General features: G+C 47.0%; 2 protein-coding genes across 2 annotated transcripts; one reads left to right on the top strand and one right to left on the bottom strand.

Annotated features, from left to right (window-relative positions):
* Positions 1–2,400: 2,400 nt before the first annotated feature.
* On the bottom strand, positions 2,401–3,852 carry LOC119380968 (vacuolar protein sorting-associated protein 4A). The gene has a single exon (XM_037649013.1). It carries the CDS (start codon positions 3,850–3,852, stop codon positions 2,401–2,403), a length of 1,452 nt encoding a protein of 483 aa, XP_037504941.1.
* A 7,277-nt stretch (positions 3,853–11,129) lies between these two features.
* Positions 11,130–23,269, top strand: LOC119404719 (uncharacterized). Its single transcript, XM_037671369.2, has 2 exons — positions 11,130–11,388; positions 22,597–23,269. Exons 1-2 carry the CDS (start codon positions 11,288–11,290, stop codon positions 22,979–22,981), a joined length of 486 nt encoding a protein of 161 aa, XP_037527297.1. The 5' UTR covers positions 11,130–11,287; the 3' UTR covers positions 22,982–23,269.
* The last annotated feature ends 1,616 nt before the right edge of the window (positions 23,270–24,885 follow it).

The raw sequence follows: 24,885 nt of genomic DNA, 5'->3' as shown, positions 1-24,885 counted from the left end.
GTATCGTCGGCGCCGGCGTTGCCAGCGAGCGAAAGATCTCGATGTAGTCGCGCTGCAGTGCTTGAGACTGCTTTGGAGAAATACCCTATAAGACGTCATGTCGAGCGAGGAGTCGCGTTAGCGAATTTAATATTGCGTGGAAGACGAATCGCATCAGGGACGCGATCTTAGAGCGTTCTATGATAGAACGCAACGTGACGAGAGAAGGAGAAGGAGCGTACAGCCAGTAAGCGAAGGGGAAGCGCCTCGGAAGAATGCGTCGTTTGGATCGTCTACTGGGGAACCATATAATGAATTCTGAAATGTCTTTATTTGCAAATTATTGCAACCGAATTTCAGTATTTGGGGGCATCGTTTTTCAAAGCTTGAAATTGAAGAGCTTGATGACTCTAACAATTAACTTGCGTTCTTGTCTCGAGCAGGCCTCAAGGAATTGCGACCCCACCTGGGGTCGCAATTCCTTGAGAGGTTTGGTGGAGGCACCAGCGGCCATTTTCGCAAACTGTTGGCGCGGTATTGGGTTAAGCTAGACACAAGCAGGTTGATTCGCTTCTCCGGCCCGAGCACTTACGTTTCGATCCAAGTTCACCGAAGACCGTTCTATCGGACGGAACGGTGTCTCCGTCCGCTTTTTGCCCGTTACTTGTCTGGCAGACACCATAAGCGTGTCCCGTCGTATATATAGCGCTGTTTTCAAGTGACAGCGCTGCCTCTTCCGGTTGCTGTTCTCATGTCTGACTGTCAGACCTATACGCGCGAGCCTCGACCAGTCGCGCGCGGCGCGATAGAACGTTCTGTCACAGAACGTGTACAAGATCGCGGCACAGGCGTCACACCGTAATGAATCCTACAGAACGAGTGGTGGTTTAAAGCTACTCAACCATTGCAAAAGGCTCAGCCATAATTCATCGTCACCAGCATCAGTCGCATAATCATCAAAGTGTACAGCTGCGTAGGAAGGAAGGAAGGAATAGGAGAGAAAGGAAAGGCAGAGATGTTAACCAGTCTAGAAGTACCGGCATGCCACCCTACACTGGGGGATGGGATGGGGGAGATATAAAGATGGAGAGAGAGAGAAAGAGAGCACGCACGCGCAAAAAGTCAGACGCATCTCGCAGTCATGCTAACGTCGTAGTCTATAACCGCCGGTGCAAGTCTGATGTCTTCAAGAAGTTGAGCACTGCCTTCGTCGCCTTCACCCGCGGTGGCGTCTCAGGACGACATTCCGGAATGGTTTCTGCCGTCAACCCAGCTGCGTAGGTGCGCGTATTACCTTGCAGCTAGACGTGCTATGGGTATTTCGCTACTTCGCAAAATGGTGAACTATGCCATGGGTACTTTGCAAATGCACTTGCAGCAGGGGCGTAGCCAAGGGGGGGGTTGGGGGGTTCAACCCCCCCCCCCCCCCCGAAATTTTTCAGTTTTGCTTGCGTATATATACACGCGCACATACAAACGCACGCACGAACATACATAAAGTATGGTTGAACCCCCCCCCCCCCCCCCGAAAAAAATTTCTGGCTACGCCCCTGACTTGCAGTACACGCCCTAGGAGAGTTTGCGATGGTCAATGTCATTTTCACAGACGTTGCTTCCTTCACAGCATAGTTGACGAGTATACCGAGGTGCGAAGCATGGCGAGCGCACCAAAAGCGATGCCAAAGGAGTCTGATAACGTTATTGCGTGCTACTCCTAAAGGTGAAGCGTAAGCTTCCTGCGGGTTTCGGCCCTGCGGTCATTTTTATTTGATGTGGGTAGAAGCGCCTGGTTGACCACACATTTCAGTTTTGCTGTCGTAATGGCCTGAATTGCGGTGTACGCGCTAGTTAAAGAGTAACAGTGTGCAAAATTGGGCTAGTTGGTTTAACTTCATTATTTAAACCAGCGCCTGTCCTGTGTAGTTCTCCTTCTCGTGTCTTCGTCTTTTGTGCTGTTTAAACGATGTAGTTAAAGAGGTGGTTGTTTTCAAGAGAATCGACAACTGGGCTAGTTGGTTGATATGCATGGTTGATATGCATGCATTGACATTTTGATAATTAGAGGAATACTTCTCGAGTTAAAAATATATTTTTGCCTACTTAATTAAACCTCATTAACGAAACAAACAATTTATAACTTGCTATATATATATATATATATATATATATATATATATATATATATATATATATATATATATATATATATATATATATATATATATATATATATATATATATATATATATATATATATGCCACGCACATCGTCTTCGTTTGTTTGAACCAAAGGCGTATGATTAACGGAAACAAGAAACTGGAGCTACGGCGTTGCCTTAATTTATGTTCTTCACGCAATTTAGTTTCGGGCTGTCATAATATGCCAAGAATAGGCGGAAGTCTGTAACCGCAGAATGTGGTCTAACGCTTGTGACGCCGCGCATGGATCTCGTGAACAGACATCTGATCCTTTCCTTGATACCTGGAAAATTCAGGGGCCGTGTCGGTGTGGCCAGGTACTGAGTTCCTGGCACTGTTGTCAACGCGAATGTCTGTAGCAGCTTTGGAAGCGCTGCTTATGGCAGCGCTAACGCGGCCGTCGATAACGGTGCTTACGCGGCTGCTCTCCGCAGCCCCCGCAGCTGAACTCGGGAGCACAGTGCTTGAAGAATGAACGCCCGCTTGCAAATTGGTCACGGACACAGCCGACGAGCCTCGCATAGGGACCGCGGTGGAGGCAGACGTGAACTCGCGATACTTCACCATGTCGTCTTCGCTCATGTCGGGAGGAAGTATTTCGGAAACAACCAGGATGTCGTCCTTCGTTACGTGGTCGACTCTCTCAGCATCTTCCTTAAGCCTGATAGACTCCAGGTTTTCGAAATTTCGAGCCAGAGCCAATCGCAGAATGCTCATAACTTGGTAGCACGAGTAGTGCTCGGTTCGCGATGCCAGATCATGGACATCGCTTTCTGAGAATGAAGGACACCTTACTTTTCCCAACTCGCGCGTGATGATCGCAACACGCTCATTAAACGACGGCGGAGGGAGCCATATTTTTGTCTGAAATGTCTCCAGCATGCTCTTTTCCAAGCGCCACGGCTTTCTCGCAGTGGCGATGATTACCTCACGAAATTCTCTCTTTTCCTTCACTTCCTGCATGTAGGCTAATATTTCTTTTCTCATGGCATCAATCTCTCGTCCTATTCCTTCTGCCCTGTGCGAATAGAGGCGATCAAGGTCCTCTAGCACCAATATGGCACAATCGTGTTTCCTAAAATTCTTTATAATTGAGCTAGCTAACTTGATACCCTCGTGCTGAAACGTGGCGGCCATTAATGCTTCGATGTTGACGATGAAGACTGGCTTGTCCGGATACTTGGACGCAATTGCCCGGACAATAAAACTTTTGCCGCTGCCGTGGGGTCCGTAGAGGAGTATGACGGATGCTCCTCTTGCCTTGGGATTCATGAGAATCTGGGCGAGCTTGTTCTTCACTGAGTCAATGCCTACGATGTCGTTCGTGTAGCAGATCCTCCTCTTGGCACTCACCGTCACTGCCGTGAGACACCAGGGGGGCAGAAGCAAGCCCAGCAGAGACAGCTGGTGAATGCAACTCATTTCGGGCATGCCCGCGCACAGCACATCTTGGTCAATGTCTCGCGCGTGGTCTTTCAGTCGCAGGACCCTCTCAATGTACGGAGCGCACATGGTTCGCACCGCAAGAGTAGCATTTAGGTAGGCTTCCACCGTCTTTCGGTAGATCCGGTACGCATTTGCGAACTGTTTCTTGGCTTCTTCATCGGCAGCCTGCTTGGAGAGGTCCACCGCGATCTTGACGTCCGTCGCTGCCGACGCTGGTTGAGAGGTCATGACGGTCTTGCTCCTCATCAATTGCTGATACCCACTACAAAGTGGGTATGATCCACTGATACCCACTTTGCCAAGAAGCAGGCCGTCTTGCAATTGCTGTCATTGAGTTAGAATCGCACGGAAGGAACAAATAAATTACAGTGATATTCTGGAACATTATAAGAAGAACAGCCGCGAATACCGAGCATCAAATTGCAAGCTGAACAGAAAAAAAGCCGTCATAGAGCGCCGACTTCAAATGGGCAATTACGTCCACGGAAGTCTGCTACATGCAGTGTATCCCGGAACATATTTAAAAGACTGCAGTTTTTGCAAGTTGCCGAACACCCTTTATCGAGTGGTCTGGGAATGCAACCAGAATCCACAGACAAGCCTATACATTCACCAACAAAAGTCCTGAAGGATGAGGAGGAAGATGATGTTGTCAGTTGCAGGCTGATCTAGCCTTGCAATATATGCAGGCAGTTGCCCGCCTTGTTACCTCCTCTGAGAATATGTGGGAAACGTGGTCATCCTATGCAAGCTCAGCGCGGGCAGGCAAACATGAAGGCGCGTGCAGTGCGACGAAACAGCTCACATGTCGGCGGCCCGTGAGCCATCCCGCGCATGGCGCTGCGCCGGGCCCCCTAGCCCACGACACAACACCCTGGGATCAGTGTCACTCACTACCAATCACAGGTTGAGTTTGTACTGCTTAAAAAGCTCAAGATCAGTCGAGACACCTCCCTTCTGAATGTCCAGTGTCCACGTACGAACACCAAATCATTCACCGCGGCGTGTGGAGAGACTAAACGCTGCAATGCTTCAAACCAACATTTTCTGTCTCCAACAAAATCACCCCAGTACAACAAACAACGCTCAATATCACCATAGGCCTTACAATGAAAAAATCCGTAAACAGGGAGTGGGTGCTCGAGCCAACGTTTCGACAAGTGGACTTGTCTTCTTCAAGGCTGGAACTTTGCCTTGAAGAAGCCTTGAAGAAGACAAGTCCACTTGTCGAAACGTTGGCTCGAGCACCCACTCCCTGTTTACGGATTTTTTCATCGCAGCTTCCATCTTCCACTTCCTGCCGTTTTTTGCATAGACCTTACAAGTCGCACGTAATGGTGTCGCAGCAAATCTCATATTGTAGAGCCACGCTGGTGTTCGTGCAGTGCGAATGCGATGTAGCCCTGCTTAAACTTTTCGTACCACAGGGTTGGTGAGGGGGCAACCATAAAATTGAAAATGACTAACCACAACTTGTCTTAGAAGACGTTGAAGATCTCGAGGAGGTTTCCTTGTTGGCCTAAGTTCTAAGGCATTCTAAGCAAGTCTGCCAGCCACCTCATTACCCGCTATGCCCTCAAATGCGACGAAAACCATGGAAAAAGTATATAGTAAGCCCCATGCTCTGTAGATCATTGAGAATATGCAAATTTCTTTGTGTTTACTTCTTCAAAACAAACCTTTCTTGTAAAAACTGCAGAACAGTCTTGCTGTCCCACAGTACCACAATTTGTATCCTACAAGATTTTAGTTTGCATAGGGCTGCCGCAATGGCCATGATTTCGCATACTATAGACGAAACAACGCAATCGAGTCGCGCTGTCCAGGACGCCTTCAAGGACAGAATTATAAACGCTGTAGCGCTTACTCCGCGCTCTGTATCGACCGACCCGTCGGTTAAAACTTTCAGATGGTATCAAACTTTCCTTCAAATTATTCAAGCCCCAAAGAACGTATCTCTGCTATAGGTGTAGAGCGCTTGCTGTGCATCCAAAGAATGGTCAGCTAGCAGTCCAGATCCTCACGTGATCAAGGTAGTTAGAGTTGCTGTCTTTGGGAAATTCTAGGCAAAAACGACGAAGGGTTCTGAGGGCTGAAGGCTCGTGATTCCGCGCGTAGCCGAAAGCGACTGAGGACTGCTCATCCTGGGCAAAAATAATTTATTCGACATAGCTGCATAAGCAGACGCTGAGATGCGAGAAGACTCCATGAACCTTCGTTGCGCATGAACCTGCGCAAACTTCAAGGAGGCGTCGCCACCCACATTTTGTTTTTACGCTTTTTCTCGCTTACTAAGCGTCTTCTCGCAGCAAGCGTGGTGTTTTTGGTATCGTGAAAGAATACTTTACTAATATGAGAAAAATCGTTTTGCTCTTTAGTGTCCCTTTAAGGACACGACACTACCCTGCAGCATGCCTCTAACGATTTTCCTTGAGCTACTCAGCACTGTCCCCAGTTTCCCTTGCATTGAGTGGTCGCTAAAAAACACATGAGCAAAGCGGAAAAGACGCCCTGTTATTATAGGCACAAGACGACAAATTATCGCACACAGGAGCACGCAGTGGTATGCTTTTGAAACGTCCAGAAATATCACCCGTGTTGAAAAACCGTATGCGCACTGCTGTTCTAATAATGACTTGCCAATTCTATGATGTTGTCTTGGGCCTTCAAGTGCTGTCAAAAGCTAAACATACATGCTGGAAGAGCCTTGTGATCCTCAGTATACCACGTCAGCCGAACACAGATAAGCTTCTCCTACGCACAAAGTCAAGGCTCCTGGTCGATATAATGTCAGGCCGGTCCTGTCTTTAGCAGGGTTCAGCGCTGGCACAACCGGGGTCACCTTCTATGCTAGAGGTATGTTTTCCGACTCCCACACATATCTGACGTATGTCAGAAGACGGACTCTTCAGCGTCGCGGGTAAGTTGAAGACATTTGTTTGGTAATGCCATCAGGTCCAGGATCGCAGCGTCGACGGAGAGAGCTTATGGCCGACGTCAGTTCCCGCAACGCGAAAGGTGTGTGTATGGCAGATGGTGACGAGGCAGAAGTGAAGAAGGACGTTCAGTTTTTCTTCCAAGCATGTAACCGTCAGCGAGGTCCTCGGCTACCTACAGGATAGACTATCGAGCCCAAGTCCACGGCTACCTGCAATGAGGTGCCCGCCTACTTCTGGGAGTAAAGAGCCTAGTCAAGAAAATAAAGTTTAATTCTATTCCTATTAAGTTAGTGATCAGGATTATCCTCACGGGGCTACGCTTACGACAGAAAATGTACAATGTACAAACGAATGAAACATGGGATTAATCTTGTGGTAGAATCAACATAATTTCTGAGAACTTGATGGGGTAGTCTTTTTGTGTGTCTGATAAAGCCACAAGCGGCACTAAAAGCGCCTGTTTGACAGAATCCCAGTAACGACGCCCCAGCTGAGAGATAAGGTTGGTTTGAGGGGTTTAACGTCCCAAAGCGACTCAGGCTATGAGAGACGTCGTATTATAGTGGAGGGCTCCGGATAATTTCGACCACGTGAAGCTCTTTAACGTGCACTGAAATCGCACAATGCACGGGCCTCTAGCATTTCGTACCCATCGAAATTCGACCGCCGCGGCCAGGATTGAACCCGCGTCTTTCGGGTCAGCAGCCGGGCACCCTAACTACTGATCCACCGCGGCGGCTGAGAGAAAATTTCATGGCTTTTGTGCTTGGCCATGTTGAAGAAACGTGCCTTCTAAAAGTGTTCCTGCCTTAAACATTGGTTGCAAGATGGAAATAAATTTTCATTAAATCAAGACACGTTAGAAAAGTGATTAACGTAAGGGGGATATAAGGCCAGACCACATCTATGTAGAACCATTTTAATTGATGGAACACGGCATCACAGTTTTGTAATGGAAAGTTCTGCTTGTTTCTTGAGAGACACCAATTATTATTTCTGAAGAAGTTCAGGGGTCCAATTCACAAAACTTCTCTTTCGTAAGTGCGTTCTCCCATTGGTCAGCCGGCTTCGCTAACGATATGTCCCGCATCGTGATTGGCTGAAATAAACTCTTACGAAATTTTTTAGCATAAGGCGCTTTTGTAAATACGGGCCCAGATGATTGAAATCGGAAGATACTATGAGGTTATATTTTTCAGAATCTCAAAGTTTTGGAAAACTTTTGTAGCTAGCCCCAGTGACGTAAGCTAAAGTCGACAGTATTGAAACAACAGGCCCGTCAAGGGATGCTGGTGCAAGTGTGCCCGTCATTACATTTAAGCGCAATCCATGGTGAGCTAGCGCCCAAAGTAAACGAATTTGCAGTAAGTGAGGGGGAACTACAGTATGAAAGGACCTGAGAGCTGTTGAGTTTACTGATACTGTAAGTGGTTGTGCATGCTGACATGGAGTCGGTTGCCATAACGGTTGATAAACCACCATGGGGCAGTTATCGTAGGACCAGTGCAAATGCCAGTTGAGGCACTCTTCTTGGCCGTCGAACACGTGGTTCGTACCCACTGTGGGGAATTGGCGAAGAAATTGATGGATTATTATAGGTTTTGTAATGGAAACTCCTAATCCTGTGAGGCATTCACAAATAAAATAAATATTAAATAATCAAATTTAGATTTTCAAGACGGCTATATATTAAGCGCTGTTGAAAGGCGGACTTATCTGGTAAAATCAAGACAATAATGGCAGTAAGAATCGATAATCATTCATTCAAAAGTACATAGAAGGAATTCAAAATAAAAAAAAATGGATTCTGTTAGTGTTCTCAAAAACATTTCGACAGTGGAGAACGATGAGTTGAATACTAGCAGGTTCTACTAAGCCCAGCCCAAGTTTCTGAAAAACTATTTCTTGCGTGCAGAAGAGCGGTGGCAAGACAGAAAGAAGTGATGAATCACTTACACCTGATCACGAAAAGAACAGAGAGCAAAGGGCACCACGCCATACGGGTGCGAGTAAAAGATAAGTGGGGAAATTAATGGCAACTATTGCGGTGACATTAATCACGATTGCTTTGCAAGATTCGCTACGGAGGTGGTTATACGTAAATAGGAGGTGTTTATAATTTCGAGAAGCAACGAGTGCTGGCTATGATAAGGCTCTCATAATTTACCGCATTACTCACCGTACTTTGTGCTGTTAGTGGAAGAACGAACGTGAAATACATCCCGCAAAGCGACGTCTTTGCCAGGGAATCGCCATTGTACTTCCTGCGCATCGTAGATGGGCAGGAAGTACAATGTTTTAGAGTGGACGAACGTGCAGAAAGCGAAGAGCACACCGACAGTGTGTCTGTCGGCAACACTAGCAGCGGTTGCGGTAGAAGAATCTACCTGGAATATTTGTAGCGTTCCATTGTATGCCAATAAACTCAACGACACAAAATTAAACAACCGTACCGTAATGAAAAGGACCAGTTTAACGCGGGACAAAATATATAGGATTCGCGCTTCCAGGAACTGGCAGCATAAGAACTTAGAAAGTTATAAAAAGTTCTAAGCACAAGCCTTCTAAGCACAAACGGATCCTCAACTTGCGCGAAATGCCCCCAGCGCGTTTTTTTTTTTTCGTGACATGATAGTAAAAAAACGGTCGTCATTTTAAGAGTTCCGTTATAAATAAATCCGAGGTATTTGATTGGTTATATTTGCGGAATATCTCGCAGCTGATAATTAAGCGATATATGCGCTGGATTTCTGTAGCCACGATTGCTGCGCCTGGTTTTGTGCACTTTGCCTTCCATTTAGCGATCGCGTTAAAGGCCGAAGCCACTACCATCTCGTGTGAGTATCTTCCCGCTCGTTGTGTATATCGCTTCCTGCACCTATAAATGACAAACTCGTTCTGACTGACCTCTGGCCTTCCTCTAAATAACCTCTCCCTTTCTCACTCTCTCTCTCTCTCCCTCTACGTCTCCTGGCGCTAAAAGCTAGTGCAAGGAGGTAGGTAAATTAGCATTCAGTTCTGCGCGTGTAGATCGGTCAGCAGCCGAAAGTTTCAGCGAAGTGTCTCACTGCAACCCAAAGAAACAAGTAATCACTGGCGCGGCGTTCGTCTAGTTCGGCGAAAACCAGAATTTCCGCGGCCACGAACTCATCCATCACTGTCGGTAATCTAAGGAACGTCGTTTGCCGTGGCTCAGATACGGCGTTGTTTCTATCCGTTGGCCCTGGGGTGTGACAGAACGCTTCCCTCCACGCAGCGAAGTCCCTTCCTTGGTCCCCTGCTGCGAGAGATATATCTATGGGTCGTTGAGAAAAAGTTTCAGCTCTCCGACTCGGCGGAGAAGACGAAAAACACGAAAAGAAAATCGCTAATAAGTCAGTGTTCTCTGCACCAGAGCATTGGCAGGAAGAGATGAGCAGTCGATTTATTCTTTGTTCGTTTCCTGCAAAGCCTTAAGGCAAGTATGCCGCATCCATTGATTTCCCGCATGGCACGTACGGGCTGCGTAGACTGAGGGCACGTACGACATCCGTAAACATTAAAGAATGCAACCAGACTCACGACGGTACGTAAAAGAAACGAAGAATTGATTTGTATTTTTTTTATATTATGTGTGCGCGCGCCGACTGCGGCAGCCTACAAAAAGTGGTTACGAAGCTCGGCTGCTGAAGCAAAGGACGCGGGTTCGATTCCTGTCGCGGAAGTCGCATTTCGATGGAGGCGTAATGCTAGAGGCCGTCGTGCACTGTCAGTGCACGTTAAAGAACCCTAGGTGGTCTAAACTGATGATTGTTAATAGGTTTTCTTGGCGCAAGGTGGCGCAAATTATCTGGAGCCCTCCACTACGGCGTGCCCCGTGTTTTTGGGTCGTTATTATTATCATTATCTCGCTCTCACTCAGAATGGAAACACTTATTGTGGGTTACAGCAATTCCATCCATCTGTTACAATTTAGCTTTCGCGGCAAAATACGCGTGGGAGGGAAAGGGGACGAAATTCGAGAAAAAAAAAAAAAGTGACTATTTTCAGTTTGCGCCTGGTATACACCATTAAGCCGGGAGATCCGTATTCCTGTCAGCGTCAGCGATGAATACTGCATCTTCAAAGACCTCTTTCAAGTGTCATTATTTACTTGTATGCTTCCTGCTAAGCACGCTTCCTGAGAAATGATCGTCGCAGCGGGATTCCGTTTCGCATCTAGATAAGCAAAGCTGCCGAGTCGAGACAGACTGACGGCCTTTCGCTCGCATTGACGAAGTGCCCAGTATTTTCCCCGCAGAAGACCCGGATCTAGGCAGCTATTGTGTCTACGCTTCCCTTTTCATTATTTTTCGCTACGACTCTTTGTTTTGCGTGCTGTTGCCTGTGCAGCCTGGTCAGGCCAACGCGTTCCACCGGGAGCCGCCGTCGTCGCTTCGCGCATCATCGCTACCGATTGTGGCAAGAAGAGAAAGGAAAGTCGTTCGGCCAGTCCTCTCGCAGTGAGCGCCAGCAGAACGCCGTTCCAAGGACGTCGCCGCAAGGGGGAAATCCCTCCCCCCTCATTGCTTGCGGGGTGGCGGGTGAGGCGCCTCGGCCGCCGATTAAATCTCGCCTGCCCCCCCTCGCCGGCCGCGTATCCCCCTTCGGCCAGGAGGCACGAGCCGATCTGCGCAGAACGCCCAGCAGCCGCCCTCAGGTGCTGTTGTATACGAGAAGCGAGAACTCTCACCGAGTCGACCGGCATGGCTGTTGTACCGCGGACGATGCACTGGTGCCTCGCCGCCTGCGTTGCGGTGGCCGTTGGACTTGTCCGGGAGGCGTACGCCATCGATGACCATCAGCTGTGAGCGCTTCATCTTATTTCCTATCGCTGGGGTTTTGGGACTCGCGCTCGTGTGAAATTTCAAGCGAACCGCTTGTGACTGCACGTATTTACACAGCGGGTGCGAGCGGACGTTGCAATGAAGACAGTGGCTAGTTGTAACCATGCAAGCGTCATCACCGCGTTTTCTCTTTGGGCCCTCGTACACCCATACGAGACTAACATATGAAGCAGCAGGGAACAAGGAGGGGGCGAAATAAGGGTGAAGGGAGAGAGAGAATGCTTGCTCTATATTTCTATTGCTTTGGATCGAACGCATTGCTTGGAATGTCACTCTCTGGAAAGGGCTTTTGAACCATGCAGTACTCGCAATGAAATTCGTTCGCTATAAGAGCAGTTTATAAAAGCAAGCATTGGTGAGTCAAGAACCGTTCTTAATAAACAAAATCTTTGTAGAGTAGAATTTACGAAAGCTTTTGTTTATAAGAACTGCTTGCCATGGGCCAGTAACCGTCACTATATGCTATCTGCGCTCTTGCTATTGTCAGCTGCCTATTCCTGCGAACTGTTCTAGCATACAAACTATTTTGTCCTGTTTCCTGGCGTTTATATATGTATTAAACTAAGTATTAAAGATCTCAGAGCCCACTTTTGCGGCCACTGTTCCACATCTTTATAATATTAGAAGCGACAAGGATTCCACGTCTTGTAAATAGGGAGTCTGCGTCCACAAGCGACATTGCGTACCCAAATTCCCAAACCTCGTACACCTTCAGAGCTTTTTCGTACTTTCTTTTTAGACGTACGGACGGTATACCACCCTCTAACTTTAGGTACGTTATTCGTAAGACTCCTAATGAGTTTATTTCCTAAAGTACAGATCTGCTCCCTTGAAAACCAACCAGATAATGTGCGCTTCGTGTAAGGTCGACTACATGTTTTGCACGTATATTAATCCATAGAAATGAAGCTTGCAATTTTTTTGCGTGTGTGTTTTTGTTCCACTGCATGCATCGGCGGTCCAAGTTTTCACACTTCTTCGCGTTTATTCAACATCACTTCGCCTTTCGCTTCGTTGAGGAGCTTGAGAACCTGCTCGATGTGAATTCACACCGAGCGCAGCCGATGGCGGCAGCCCAATTGCGAACTCAGTCGCCGCTTTTGCCACTGAACTCGTGGGCGCGGGCTGGTTCCCAAGCTTGTCAACCGACAGAGCGTTAACATGGCAGGGGCGCCGAAATATGTCCTACTGTTAATGTACAGTAAAGAGTACCAAGAGGGAAATATGCAAGTGCATCTGAGTTATACCGCCCTCACGTCGCGACGCATCGTTTGCGGATAAACAAGGGATTGCGGCGCGGAGGACGACCGCATATTGCGTAAACACACATTTACGATTATGTGCGTTTCACTACGGTTATGTTGTCGTATTTCACGTATCGAGTCAGACGTTGCTATCGGTAACGTAGTGGACGTGCCAAACTCGCTTCTTTTTTTTTTTTTTTTGTGGTTGAGGCATTAAAGCGGGAAGGGTGACATTGCTTCTTCTTCGGTAGGGTTACCTTGATACGCTATGCATGCGCAAGTATGCTGCGAAATAAATAGTGCAAATTAATTCGCGCATTCGAAAACACGAATGCGCGAATTAATAGCTCAGAGCACGTTCGCGTCTCGTGTGTCGCAGTACTGGACGATCGTGATTATTGGTAGCTCCTTCTTCCAGTCGGCGGCAGTTTTCGTGTGTGGTGGAATGCCCAATTAAGCGCAGGTCAAAGAAAATCTGTGGTGAAGCCAGTAAAACTCAACACAGTTAAATCCTTCATCATCATTGTCGTCGTCGTAAGCCTATTTGATTTGCACACATGTGATTTTCTTCTTATTTTGTCGTACCTGTGTTAATAACCTACAAAACATTCCTGGCGGAGGGATGTCTCAAGGGCGTTCATACGATATATCATTTTGCTACAGTTCTTGCTCAAGCGATGCACCGCACGCGTCGCCTCTGCTTGCTCGAATAGGGGTTTTTGAAACCGAAACGAATACGAATCGATAAGTTCTGCAAGCGACTACTTTTCATAGTTTTTATCGAACAGCCGTTTTTTTTTTTTTTGAAATTCTATACAATGATGTTAACATTCTAGCATTCAGCAATAAAATCACAGATGGAGCGTAAGGGACAAATAAATAGGTTCCTCGCGTTCACTGAACTCTTCAGAGAGTACGCATGATCGTTGTATAGCAGGTAAAGTGTGGCTCCTCGAACGACGTAGCCTGCTGCACAGCGGAAGTTCGTCTTTTGTGCCTATACTGTGTCCGCGATTTATACACGGAATATACAGTCAGGAGCTGTGATGTGGAAGGCAAGGATTTAGGAGTGGAAATAGGAGGAACAAAGGCAACCAACTTACGGCATGTAGACGACGCTATGTTGGTAGCAGGAAGCGTGCAACACTTAGGTGCCCTCATTCTGAAAGTAAGAGAAGAGAGCGAGAAGGCTGGTCTTTTTCGAAACATAAAGACTGCGGTTGTGGCAACAGGCGAAGCTTGGAACATTCAAGCAAATAATGACGTATTAGATGTCGTAGAACATTACATTTTTCTAGGATCCATAATAGACGACCGATGATAGCTCTACAAAAAGAAATTCGGCGAGCCATAGTAGTTGGAGGAAGAACAATGGGTGGACTTTGAAAAAAAATTAAGATAGACAAATCCTCAAAAATAAAGCTCTCCTATAGTCAATGCTTTCGTTTTTCTTTGTGATTATGTATGAGTGCAGGTCGTGGACCTTGCGAAGATGTGGATGTCCTTTTGAGCCATGATGTCAGCGTAGAGTATTCAGAGTCGCATGGACTGCTAAACGAAGGAATATCTCGGTCGCAACAAAGGAATTTATGAATAACGAATAGCGGTTGTTCGATTCGCTGGTAGAATCAAATGGGACACTACTTAATACGATATTCGAAATCTTCGAACATTCGCACACCCCTACCGTTGAGACACAGCGTTGGTTAAGAGTGCGCTACACGTAACTTGAATGGTTGCCCACACCGCGTGAGGATAATTCGCACTCACTTCCTCAGCGGAACTCGCGGGAAGCCCTGTTGTTGCTCTTGGCTCGGGAACAATCAGAAACGGCTATTGGCGGATGATTTCAGATCGATCGCCTTTCTGGAAATCACGTTTTGTTCACTTTGAATTGGTTGTTTTTTTTTAACCGAAGTCAGAACTATTGCTTCAATACTTCCACCGAAGCGCTGATTGCCAGGAAAAGCGCTTTTACGATGGCCGGTATATAACGGATACGCGAAAACAGCGGGAATGGTCTCAACAGAACGGAGAGTCTGACGCGAGACGCGTCAGGAACCGCGCACGACACCGCGCTCGCAAATCTCGCGATTACCATAAAGAGCATCTCTCGATTGCGCAACAGGGACCGTTATGGGTATCGTCTAAACATAGCGTCAAGCGCCTTTACTAACTTGTCGTGCAAGTTGAGGAAAAAATAATGTGGGGAGAATAGACGCGATTCCCTCGCACCACGACGCCGCGCGGAATTCACCGAAGCCGGGCTTTCTGACCACGCGCGTGAGTTTATGCACGCACGCGTTCGCGAGGCCAAAGCAGAGAGACCGTGGATTCAGCCTAAATTGACAGTGTTTATCGCGCATCGCATCCATCCGAGGCGTCATTGAGTCGATGGGCGCTGGAAAGGCCAGCCGAGCGGGCTTTCCACTTTCCCTGAGGCACCGCTCTCGGCGGCGCCGGGGCAACACGCAAGGACGCCTAGTGCGTATTCCGGCGGCGACGTCCCATGAGTGCTCTTTCCTTCAATTGACTCAATCATGCCAGCGCGTTCGTCACGCTGACGCTGATTGTCAGAACGCCGGTATTGTCAGTACGCATTGCGCTTTCGCCGCGCCTCGCTGAGTGTGGCGCCGCGATGGATCGCGCTAAGAACGCCTAGGTCCCCGGTCTTCGATACCCGCTCCCGTTTACGCCGGTTACATCTATCTTATGCATATAGACGCTGGTAAACCTTGACGGTGGAGGCGTAAAGACAAAATAAAAAAGCACCCAATACCCGTAGCAGAATGCTACATAAGCAGAATGCTTCATAAGGATCCGTGTCGGCGTCCTTGAAGATCGCCGTCCGCAGATGAAAAAAATTTGTGCCAAACCGAGGCTGCTCGAACCGCCTTTTGACTTTGTCGGGCACGGACGAGACGACGCAGTGTGGGGGATGAGACGCAAAACAAGCGCTGCTCTCCGTGTGGCCCCTATTTTCTTGTTTCGCGTCTAGAAATTTTGCGGTGATTTAATAATACGCCATTTACAATGTGGTAGCACATTTTGCTCACTCCGTTTTCTACACCCAGATGACTCTCTCTGACCTGTCCAGGACATTATTCTCAATGTCCCACACGGAACACAAAGGTAACGCATATATCCCTATAAGGATACCGATACCACTTATGTTGTGCATGTTGTATCACTCGTTCTCAAGAAATTGAATCATATACCGTGCTGGGATCGTTTGCGGGTCGTACATCGAACATTTCATTGTCGTACTTCAGCGCTTAGGGCATGGTTGTTTGCGTTGCAGTGTTGAGGGTAGCAGTGTATCCAGCGCAGTCTTTTCTTTCATCGTTCTGCACGTTCTTTGTTTTCAGCAAGCAGGTGTTATGCCGTTTTTGGTGGTGTAGCGGCCAGTTAGCTCTTTCTACTTATTCCTTCCGTAGTGGCTGTTCGCGTGTTGCTTGACGGCGACACGAAGATGTTCCCTTAGATGAAATCGAGATAATCGCAGCGTCAAATATTTGATCTTGTATCCACGACTTATGCCGTAGAATTGCTTTCTTCAGAAACACACTGTGCGGTTAAAAAACATAACCTGCCTATCAAATTGACCAAGGACTACCGCGGTATATTTCTCGTTGCCGCGTTCCGCTGCTTGCGTGTCAGGGGCGTAGCCAGCAATTTTTTCGGGTGGGGGGGGGGGGGGGGGCTTTGAACTCTTCCAACCCCCTTCTTGGCTACGCCAATGTTGCATGTATACCAGCCACGTCATTCCATTCCAGTAGACCCGAAATGCACGTTGAAACGGGTCGCGTACTGATCTTCAGGCCCCTGTAATAGAACTTCAGGTGACCAATGTTCCTCCCGAGACTCAGCCATATCGTATCACTGCTAGCTCAATTTGCAGATTTGGCGCTGTAACTCATACGTGACTACAGAAACTGACACACGCTTGAAATCGATAACGAATTCAACATGCACAACAAACTAGTCATTTCATGAATCCTGTTTCTCTGATTTTTTTTTTTTTTTGTTAGTGGCTTCACTTTTAAATATACGTTTGACACAGGACCAACTCTCTTGCGAGGATTTCGGAGCCAGTGACATTTTTGTATGAGCCAGAAAACAAAAAGGAACGTCCTTAAGGATTTTTTTTTTCAGGGCTGCATTAAGCTTATTTATTTTTATTGTCACGATACCTCATCATTTTTCCGCACTGAATAAATGCTATGCATAAGAGATCTGGCTTGTGAGGCAGGAATGCCAGACCAGTAGACATTTTTTTTTGCGTTTCTTTAAGGCTTAGTCCAGCGTGAGGTGAATTAATTTGCGGCAAGAGACAGATGAAGCGGCAGACGGCCAGCAACGTTCTGTTGGCTTCACTTTTGTGTTTGTGTGATAAGGTGTGCCAACGTAGCTAACAATTGCCGACCAGTTTAGAGAACCTTGTGCAGCTAAGGAACATATAGGAATTAAAAATGTGTGATGACAGACCTGGGCTTGTATTTACAAGAAAAAAATACGTTTCAATTACAATATAGCTGTTCTTAATACCCGGTGACAGCTAATAACAACGTTAGTCACAATATACTGACGAACGCGGCCGTTCATTGGCAAAGAGGACTTGCGAACGGAAGGATTTGAGAGGTCAGCCTATTAGACCCACTTTCATAAACCACTATTCATGCAACAGAACTGTTGGTAACAGCTGGTGCCAGCGAGTCGTGATAGACTTATCCTTGGCAGTCATAGCGTAGTTTAGCGCAAAAAACAGGCAACAGACGAGTGAGAGGACAAGGACACAGCGCATTCTTCCAACTAAAGTTTATTGGATTGGGACGCATGTATATATACACGCAGGGAAAGCAAGAAAAGAAAAAAAAAAACAGGAAGTAAAAACCGAAAGGTGAAAAGAAGAAAAGTGCCGATAAGTCACACACGTGTGCCAACACCGCCCCCCTTCCCATGTCTCGCCAAAAACAAAAGCTCTTTGTCAGAAAGATGCAAGGAAGGCGTGCTTACGCATGCGTCCCCAGACCGTTTAATTTCCTCAGCCTCGATGATTTCCCTCACCCTTTGGTCCCGACTGCGTGCAAGGACCGCAGTGTTATCAAAGAGGGGCCTACACTCACAATCACGCACGTGGATGCCGAGGTGCCCCGATACTGTCGTTTGGACGCTGTAGTAGTGCTCACGGAGCCTCTCGTTCAGGCAACGTCCCGTCTGACCCACGTACTTCCTACCACACGTCAGAGGGATGGCGTACACAACGCCTTGAACGCATGGAACGAACTTTCGCTTATGGTCTGTGGTGCAGCCTCTTTTTTCTTTCATCCGAGAGGTCGAACTGCACAAGCCCGAAAGCTTTTCAGGGGCCGAAAAAACCACGCGAACCCCAGCGCTTTCCCCGATTTTCTTAAGCCTGTGCGAGACATCATGCACATCCACGTGCGTGGCATCCACGTGCGTGGCATCCACGTGCGTGATTGTGAGTGTAGGCCCCTCTTTGATAACACTGCGGTCCTTGCACGCAGTCGGGACCAAAGGGTGAGGGAAATCATCGAGGCTGAGGAAATTAAACGGTCTGGGGACGCATGCGTAAGCACGCCTTCCTTGCATCTTTCTGACAAAGGGCTTTTGTTTTTGGCGAGACATGGGAAGGGGGGCGGTGTTGGCACACGTGTGTGACTTATCGGCACTTTTCTTCTTTTCACCTTTCGGTTTTTACTTCCTGTTTTTTTTTTCTTTTCTTGCTTTCCCTGCGTGTATATATACATGCGTCCCAATCCAATAAACTTTAGTTGGAAGAATGCGCTGTGTCCTTGTCCTCTCACTCGTCTGTTGCCTGTTTTTTGCGCTAAACTACGCTATGACTGACTCGTTCCAACTCGCCCAACAAGCAACGTTGCTTATCCTTGGCGAATGTGATCGGCCAGCGGTAGATATCTCATACAAACGAAAAGCTTTGTGAACTGTGCCCAAGGGTCCGTATTCATGAAACTGTACGTTAAAGCCGCCGCCCAAACTATTTGACCGATAAAAGAAACGGTGCCCCCTTATCGTGACAGCAAACAATTTGTGCCAGTGATATGTTGTTCTTGAGAAAAAAGAACTTTATGAAACTGGAAACAAGAAAAAAAAAAGGTCAGGGGAAGATTAAAGCTTGAAGTGATGAGTAATCATTCAACAGGGAATACCGAACAGGGAACTGCGTCACAGAGATCGAGTTAATAAATTAATTTTGTACGGTATAGAGCTGTGCACACAGGCTCTGGCCTATCTTGATAGCCAGTGAAATATCAGCCAAGATCCATGGATGAGTTGCTGCGAATGCAAAGAATTTGTCCTCGAGAACGGGCCACCCCCTATTTGTGCAATTTTTTTCTTTTTGCCACATTGTTTGCGTTCACCCTTAGTTCTCTGCGCCTGCGCAAAACAATGTATATATGACAGCACACATATTACAAAAAGGGCAGAGATGCGTGGGAACGTTCCAAAATGGCATTCCCGTACTATTCATTGCCTTTTATACGGCACCCTGTCTGTCTTACTCAGTAAATAACCACACCACTGCGTTACAAAAACAAGGCCGACTGCTGTTGACAGCAGCTTTGAACGGGAGCGAATGATCACATCTCGAGTCGAACACCGCGTTGATGGTTCGCCCGTAGGCGTGACGTTGTGCCGCTTGTTGCCTCGGCTCCCACGGGGCTTGCGACATGATCGAGAAAGGATCGTGCTACCGAGAATCGCCCGATCGCGTCGCCGATGACCAAGGTTACGGCGGACAAGGAAAACGCGTCAGGCGCGCCCCTCAAGCGTTTCAAGGGAATCCATTCAACGCATCTCCGCATCGCGCTCGAGGAATGTGACTTTTCAATGACTGCGTAATAGCCTCCAAACTCGATCGTCTGGTGTTTGAACAGCGTTCCTTGTCTGAAGGTCTGAAGGAAATTAGCGTTCTTCTTTTTTTTTTTGCTTGCTGTGCGTACGTTCTGTCCTACATCGCTATAGCTATCTGTGAACGCGCATTCGCGTCACCCGTTTCGTTCACTAACACAGAGCGCAACATCTCAGATGTGTTGCAGACTTGACTGGCTTTCGCTATATAGCTGTATCTAATACATAGCGGTTCCATGCCATCGATTTGACGAAAGGACGTCAGCTCCCGCAGTCCTTTCAGTTAAACTGCAGATATTTATACGGAGAGGAGAGACTATAGCCCATTAGCGCTGCCGAGGAAGTGGATTCAGACATGGAGACGATGGGTTAGCTAACGGGTTTTTCTTGCTTAATGTTGTTCCACTTGACTCGTCGTACTAACATTACGAGTACAACCCTCTAATGAAATACTCATGACAATGTTTAGTTGAACCTTCAATTGCTATATGTGGGCTCATCGAATGTTTCCAGAGCGCGTCATAAAATGAATTGCTTATAATACCAAATAGCTCATTTTGAGCGTTAAAACTTCGAGGTAACTGAGAGTTATGTTCACGCACACATGTCGCTTTTTTATTGAACTTTGGGGCTCCTTGTGTATTACCAACCTTGTACGCACTTTTCTCTAAACTGACATCGTTCTTGAATAAACTTGAAACTTGAATATAGTATTGATCATTTGTAGTAAAACGAATTCTCTCATAGTGGCAAGCATACTATTGTCTGTAACGCTGTAACGCGTTCAGGCGGCGAAATTAAATAAGAAAGGCTAGAATATCATGTTTGCTAAGGAATCAGAAATTCTAAAGCTGCTTATGCTCAAGCTATACTTAGGAACGTCTTCAGTTATGGACCTTCGGTGCTGTGTTCTGTGTGGTGTTCAGCCAAGGGTGTTATACCTATACACGAGCGTGCACGGGAGCATCATCCGCTAATGGGAGGCATTCCAGGGAGCTCCGCTTTAAAGCCACCCGATGAAGCAACTTAAGAAATGTGGTCGTCAAGCGAAGCGCCAGCAGTTTGATTTTAATCTTGGGCTCATCTGCTCAAACTAAGCAGTAGTATATATAAACTTGGGGTACGTACGTGGTCGCATGGAAATACCACTTCACGTTGTCTTATGCGGTGGCGTTGTCCGGTGTTTAAACAATAGCGCTTGAGGGAGTGTTTGAAATAAGACGCTCTTTTTGTTTGTTTTTGTTTGTTTGAAATAAGATATCCACAACGCCATTTACGGCATCTACGGCGTTTTTCGACGTCACCATAAGAACAGCGACGTCCTTCGGGGCGTCTTTTTGTCCCACAATGATAATCGTCATCTATCTTGCGTATCTTTCCTTAATTTAACGCCACGCGCGAGGTACTTTCCGGTCACGAACGGCGTGCGCGCTATCAGCGTGACATAGCATTCTTCATAGGGAAGTGCCGAGCGCCGAGTTTTCAAGAAAAGAAGCGCAAACAGGCCGGATGACGATTATTGCTGCGGTACAAAAAAGAAAAAAAAAAAGAAAAAGACTCTCCAAAGGGTGCAAACTGTATTTAGAGTGCGTGGTCTGTACCATCGTCCCTGCAGTTGAAATTTTTCTCAGCAGACGGTTAATTCAAAACTTCAGAAATTAGTCTGATATTCAGTTCATTAATACTTTGTCGCTATACGTAAGAGAAATAGGCTAGAAACTGTTAAAGACGCACACACACATTGCTCGATCGGTTTGGTTGCATAGATGCCTCCGCTATCATTAAATCGCGCGAACGTGCATTTGGATAGGAGTGGAGCCACTTGCAGGTCCGTTTTGACGAACACCTGCAGCGCGCCTCGAGTGACTGCCACGCACGCCACTGCATCGCCATAGCTTCCTCCGCGCGGACGAAAACCTCGCGTGTTTTGCGCTGTTCGATGAAAATAAATTTCGAACACCTGGAAACAAATGGACAGAGTCTTGGCACGCAACTCTCGAGCGCACGGTGCCTCTGCACGCGACTGACCTTTTAGGCGGCAATCTAGCGCTGTGCCCAAACAGATGTTGCTGCCCTTATAAGCTAAGCCCATGCGCTTTTTACATGCACTGTGTGCCGATATCACGGGCGCTTCAGTTGCTCGTGGTTGAGCATGGACTCTGCTTTTGCACATAAAGGGTGCAGCGTAGCTAGACATTTTATTCTAAAAGGTATCATTAATACGAGTACTAAAATTAGAAAAGATAAGTACATGCTCGATGTGTAAAATTTTTTTTTATTGCGCTGCTCGATCAAAACACGTGCTTCTTGTAGATGCGAACGGATGTTGTAGGAAACTGCGACCACTCCAGCGTAGGCTACATCGACGCTCAAAAAAAGAAAGACGAGGAGAATGTCAATGATGGTTAAACCCGTTTCACTCTTGAAGAAGAGCGCGTTTTTTGACGGTCATGAGGATTCCTTTTATTAAGTGGTAGCACCGAAAACGAACAAGCTCTGTGTAAAAACTCTACCTACTGAAAGGTGGAAATGTCCCAAAGAGAACACTGTCTTCAAGATCATTTATATGCAGGAATTAGAGATGAAAAGTGCGTTGTTGGTTCAGACTGAAATGCTCAGACGTCAGAAAGGATCAGTCCATCCATTTAAAAACGTAGACATTTGCCGAGTGGCTATGGCAGATCAGCCTAACGTTCTTTTCCTGGTCCCTGCCAGCCGGAGGGCTTTCCGTTCCGAAGGTTCTTGCTGCTGTCGTGAACGACGCCGTTTTGGCGGTCTCCGAATTAACTTTGTTCATCTAGGTTTCTTTAACTTTCACGCAAGTAATCTTTAAGACGACACGTGCATTCCACATTATGTCACCCTTGAAATTCGGGCTTTGCAGCCTGGAACAGAACCCGTGACTTTGCCTCAGCAATTGAATGCGGCTGCCTTTTAGTCATTGCATCGCGTACAACCATATGAACCATGCAGTAGCGTGGCAACAAATCATGTGTGTGACAACACAATAATATATTTGCTCGTGCGCAGATCTCAAGACCTGTTGGACCTGAAGCTCTTGGGCCTCCGGCTGGAGACGAAGCTGACCATTCTGGAAGGCTTGGTGAACAAGCTGGGCGCAAACTCCAACAAGTGCAGCCAGGGCGGTCGCACAGGTGGTCCTGACACCGACACCGAAGTCGCCACCAGTGACACGCAGGAACGAATCTTGCGTGCGCAGCAAGCGATCATCGACATCAGCAACCGCAACACGGTCGAGCTAGAGAACCTGGCGCAGCTCGTCACCACGCAGACGGCCAAGCTGGCCAATCGTTCCGACGCCATGCTCGGCCTTCTGAAGTCTTCCGAACTCGTACATCGGCGGCCACCTCCTCAGGAAACTATCTCACAGGGCCGCAGGCACCACCAACCTTAGATATTACCCCGATGCTATGGATTGACCAGGGGCTTTTGCGTCACGAATTCCCAATTCTTTTTTTTTTTTCCACGTGAACGCTTTGAAAGGAACGGTGCGCAATAAACGAAGGTCGCGAATGTTACGGCGCCCGTCAGTTCTTTGTGCACTGTTGGCATGGTCGTAAATGAGACAGTGTCATCGATCGGAGACGTACTACGTCACATCGCCACGCAGCGTGGCCTGTACAGTAGTGAACGAGAACCATTACTTGTATGCGTGTGATTTGTAGGAGATAAAATTTCCCTCCTGTGTGCCTCCTAATAAAAAACTTCTCTTCTTACTCAGGAAACTGAAGCCCCAGCTCTTAGTTGTTGTTGAAAAGACTTCGTGACAGGAGGACCCGGCGGCGATGTGCTGTATAACATCCTTGCAAAATGACCGGCGGATTTTTGTGTTAAATAAAGGTTCCCAGCCACACTCTCGAAGACCAATGCGATCTCAAAAACAGTGTCAGACAAACAGCCGGAAAGTGGTGGTAGGGTGAGGTCTGAGCAGTAAAACCCTAAACTCGATCTCCACCCTTGCATGTTGGGGCAGTTTGATGAACGCCGGAATACGCCCATTAGCTCTTAATATGCTGACTATGCAGACGCTTCATACGCGCGACAATCTGGTCTCGCGTACCAAACGTCCGCATCTGGAAGTTATCTTTATTAAAATTCATGCTCATTATCCGAGGCTTCTGTCACTTTTTACGTGTTGCTGCAAGATTGAGAAACTCATTTTAATGTGTGGGTGCATTTGTTCAGAACGACTTTCATCATTGTGCGAGCGTGTATGTATTTTTTGTGTGTGTGTGTGATTGGAACAGAACGCTGATAGCATAATGGTAAACTCATATTTTCCACTGTCCTGCGTCTTTTCTACGGAGTTATCGATATTAAAATTAGCTGTCATGCACAGAACATGGCCCTTCGCTTGTGTGTTGAATGTACGTGCATCGGACTATGAAACTCCGCAAGAGTAAGACGTAAGGGTAAGTTGAACTGGAATCGCGCAATAACCGCACTTTTGTTTGTTTGTCTCTTACCGCCATTTCTTGTTGGCGATGCATAGCAGCATAAATTGTAGCAGCAGCAGTAGTAGTAGTAGTAGTAGCGGTAGTAGCAGCGGTAATTGTGGTGGTGGTAAATGGTGGTGTTTGCGGTAAATAATTATTTTTCGTTTGTAGTGCCCTCAGAGTAAAAGTACATTATAGAGAGGCGACACAGGGAGATGTGCAAATAAAAGTTACACCGAAAGCACGTGCAAATAATAAGAAATTATGCTAACTCACTAATTACATTTTATGTGATCAACACTTTCGTCGGTGAAAGACACGTACGACACTACGACAGTACGTGACCCAAGCGGGCCTTCGAGTGACAACACCACATGCAGCCTACGGCCTAAGTATTGCGTGCTGACGCATTTTTAGGTAGACGGGTTCATTGAAGAGAGGCAACACGCCCCTGAGTTGGTTGAACGGCGGGTTTCGAACCCGTTTCCCTCAGCACATAAGCCCGATGCACACTCTATCCATCATTAGACCGTTTGCAGTAAACCAAACTGGCGTGGAACAAAAAAAAAAACGTTGTAGAAGACCATAGATAACGAAAAGTGGGGGAAGTATCCTGTTCTGTTCTGTTCTAACTGTTTTGCTGTGGAGAGGTTGAGGTCCATATTTCCTCGGCTACTCCATATCACGAAGTTATGCAGCGAAAAAAAAAAAAGAATAATACTGAACGGTACCTAAACATGAACAATCCGAAAAAAAAAAATCATACCAATACACAGTTTGCTTGCAGCAGTTCACACTATCATAAACTGTTCACCCGCACACCTTCCTTTTCTACTAACAGTATATGCACTAACACATTTCA

The sequence above is a fragment of the Rhipicephalus sanguineus genome, chromosome 1 (genome assembly GCF_013339695.2).
Source record: "Rhipicephalus sanguineus isolate Rsan-2018 chromosome 1, BIME_Rsan_1.4, whole genome shotgun sequence".
Taxonomy (NCBI): domain Eukaryota; kingdom Metazoa; phylum Arthropoda; class Arachnida; order Ixodida; family Ixodidae; genus Rhipicephalus; species Rhipicephalus sanguineus.
Note: the sequence above shows the minus strand (reverse complement) of the source record. Positions and strands in the feature narration are given on the sequence as shown.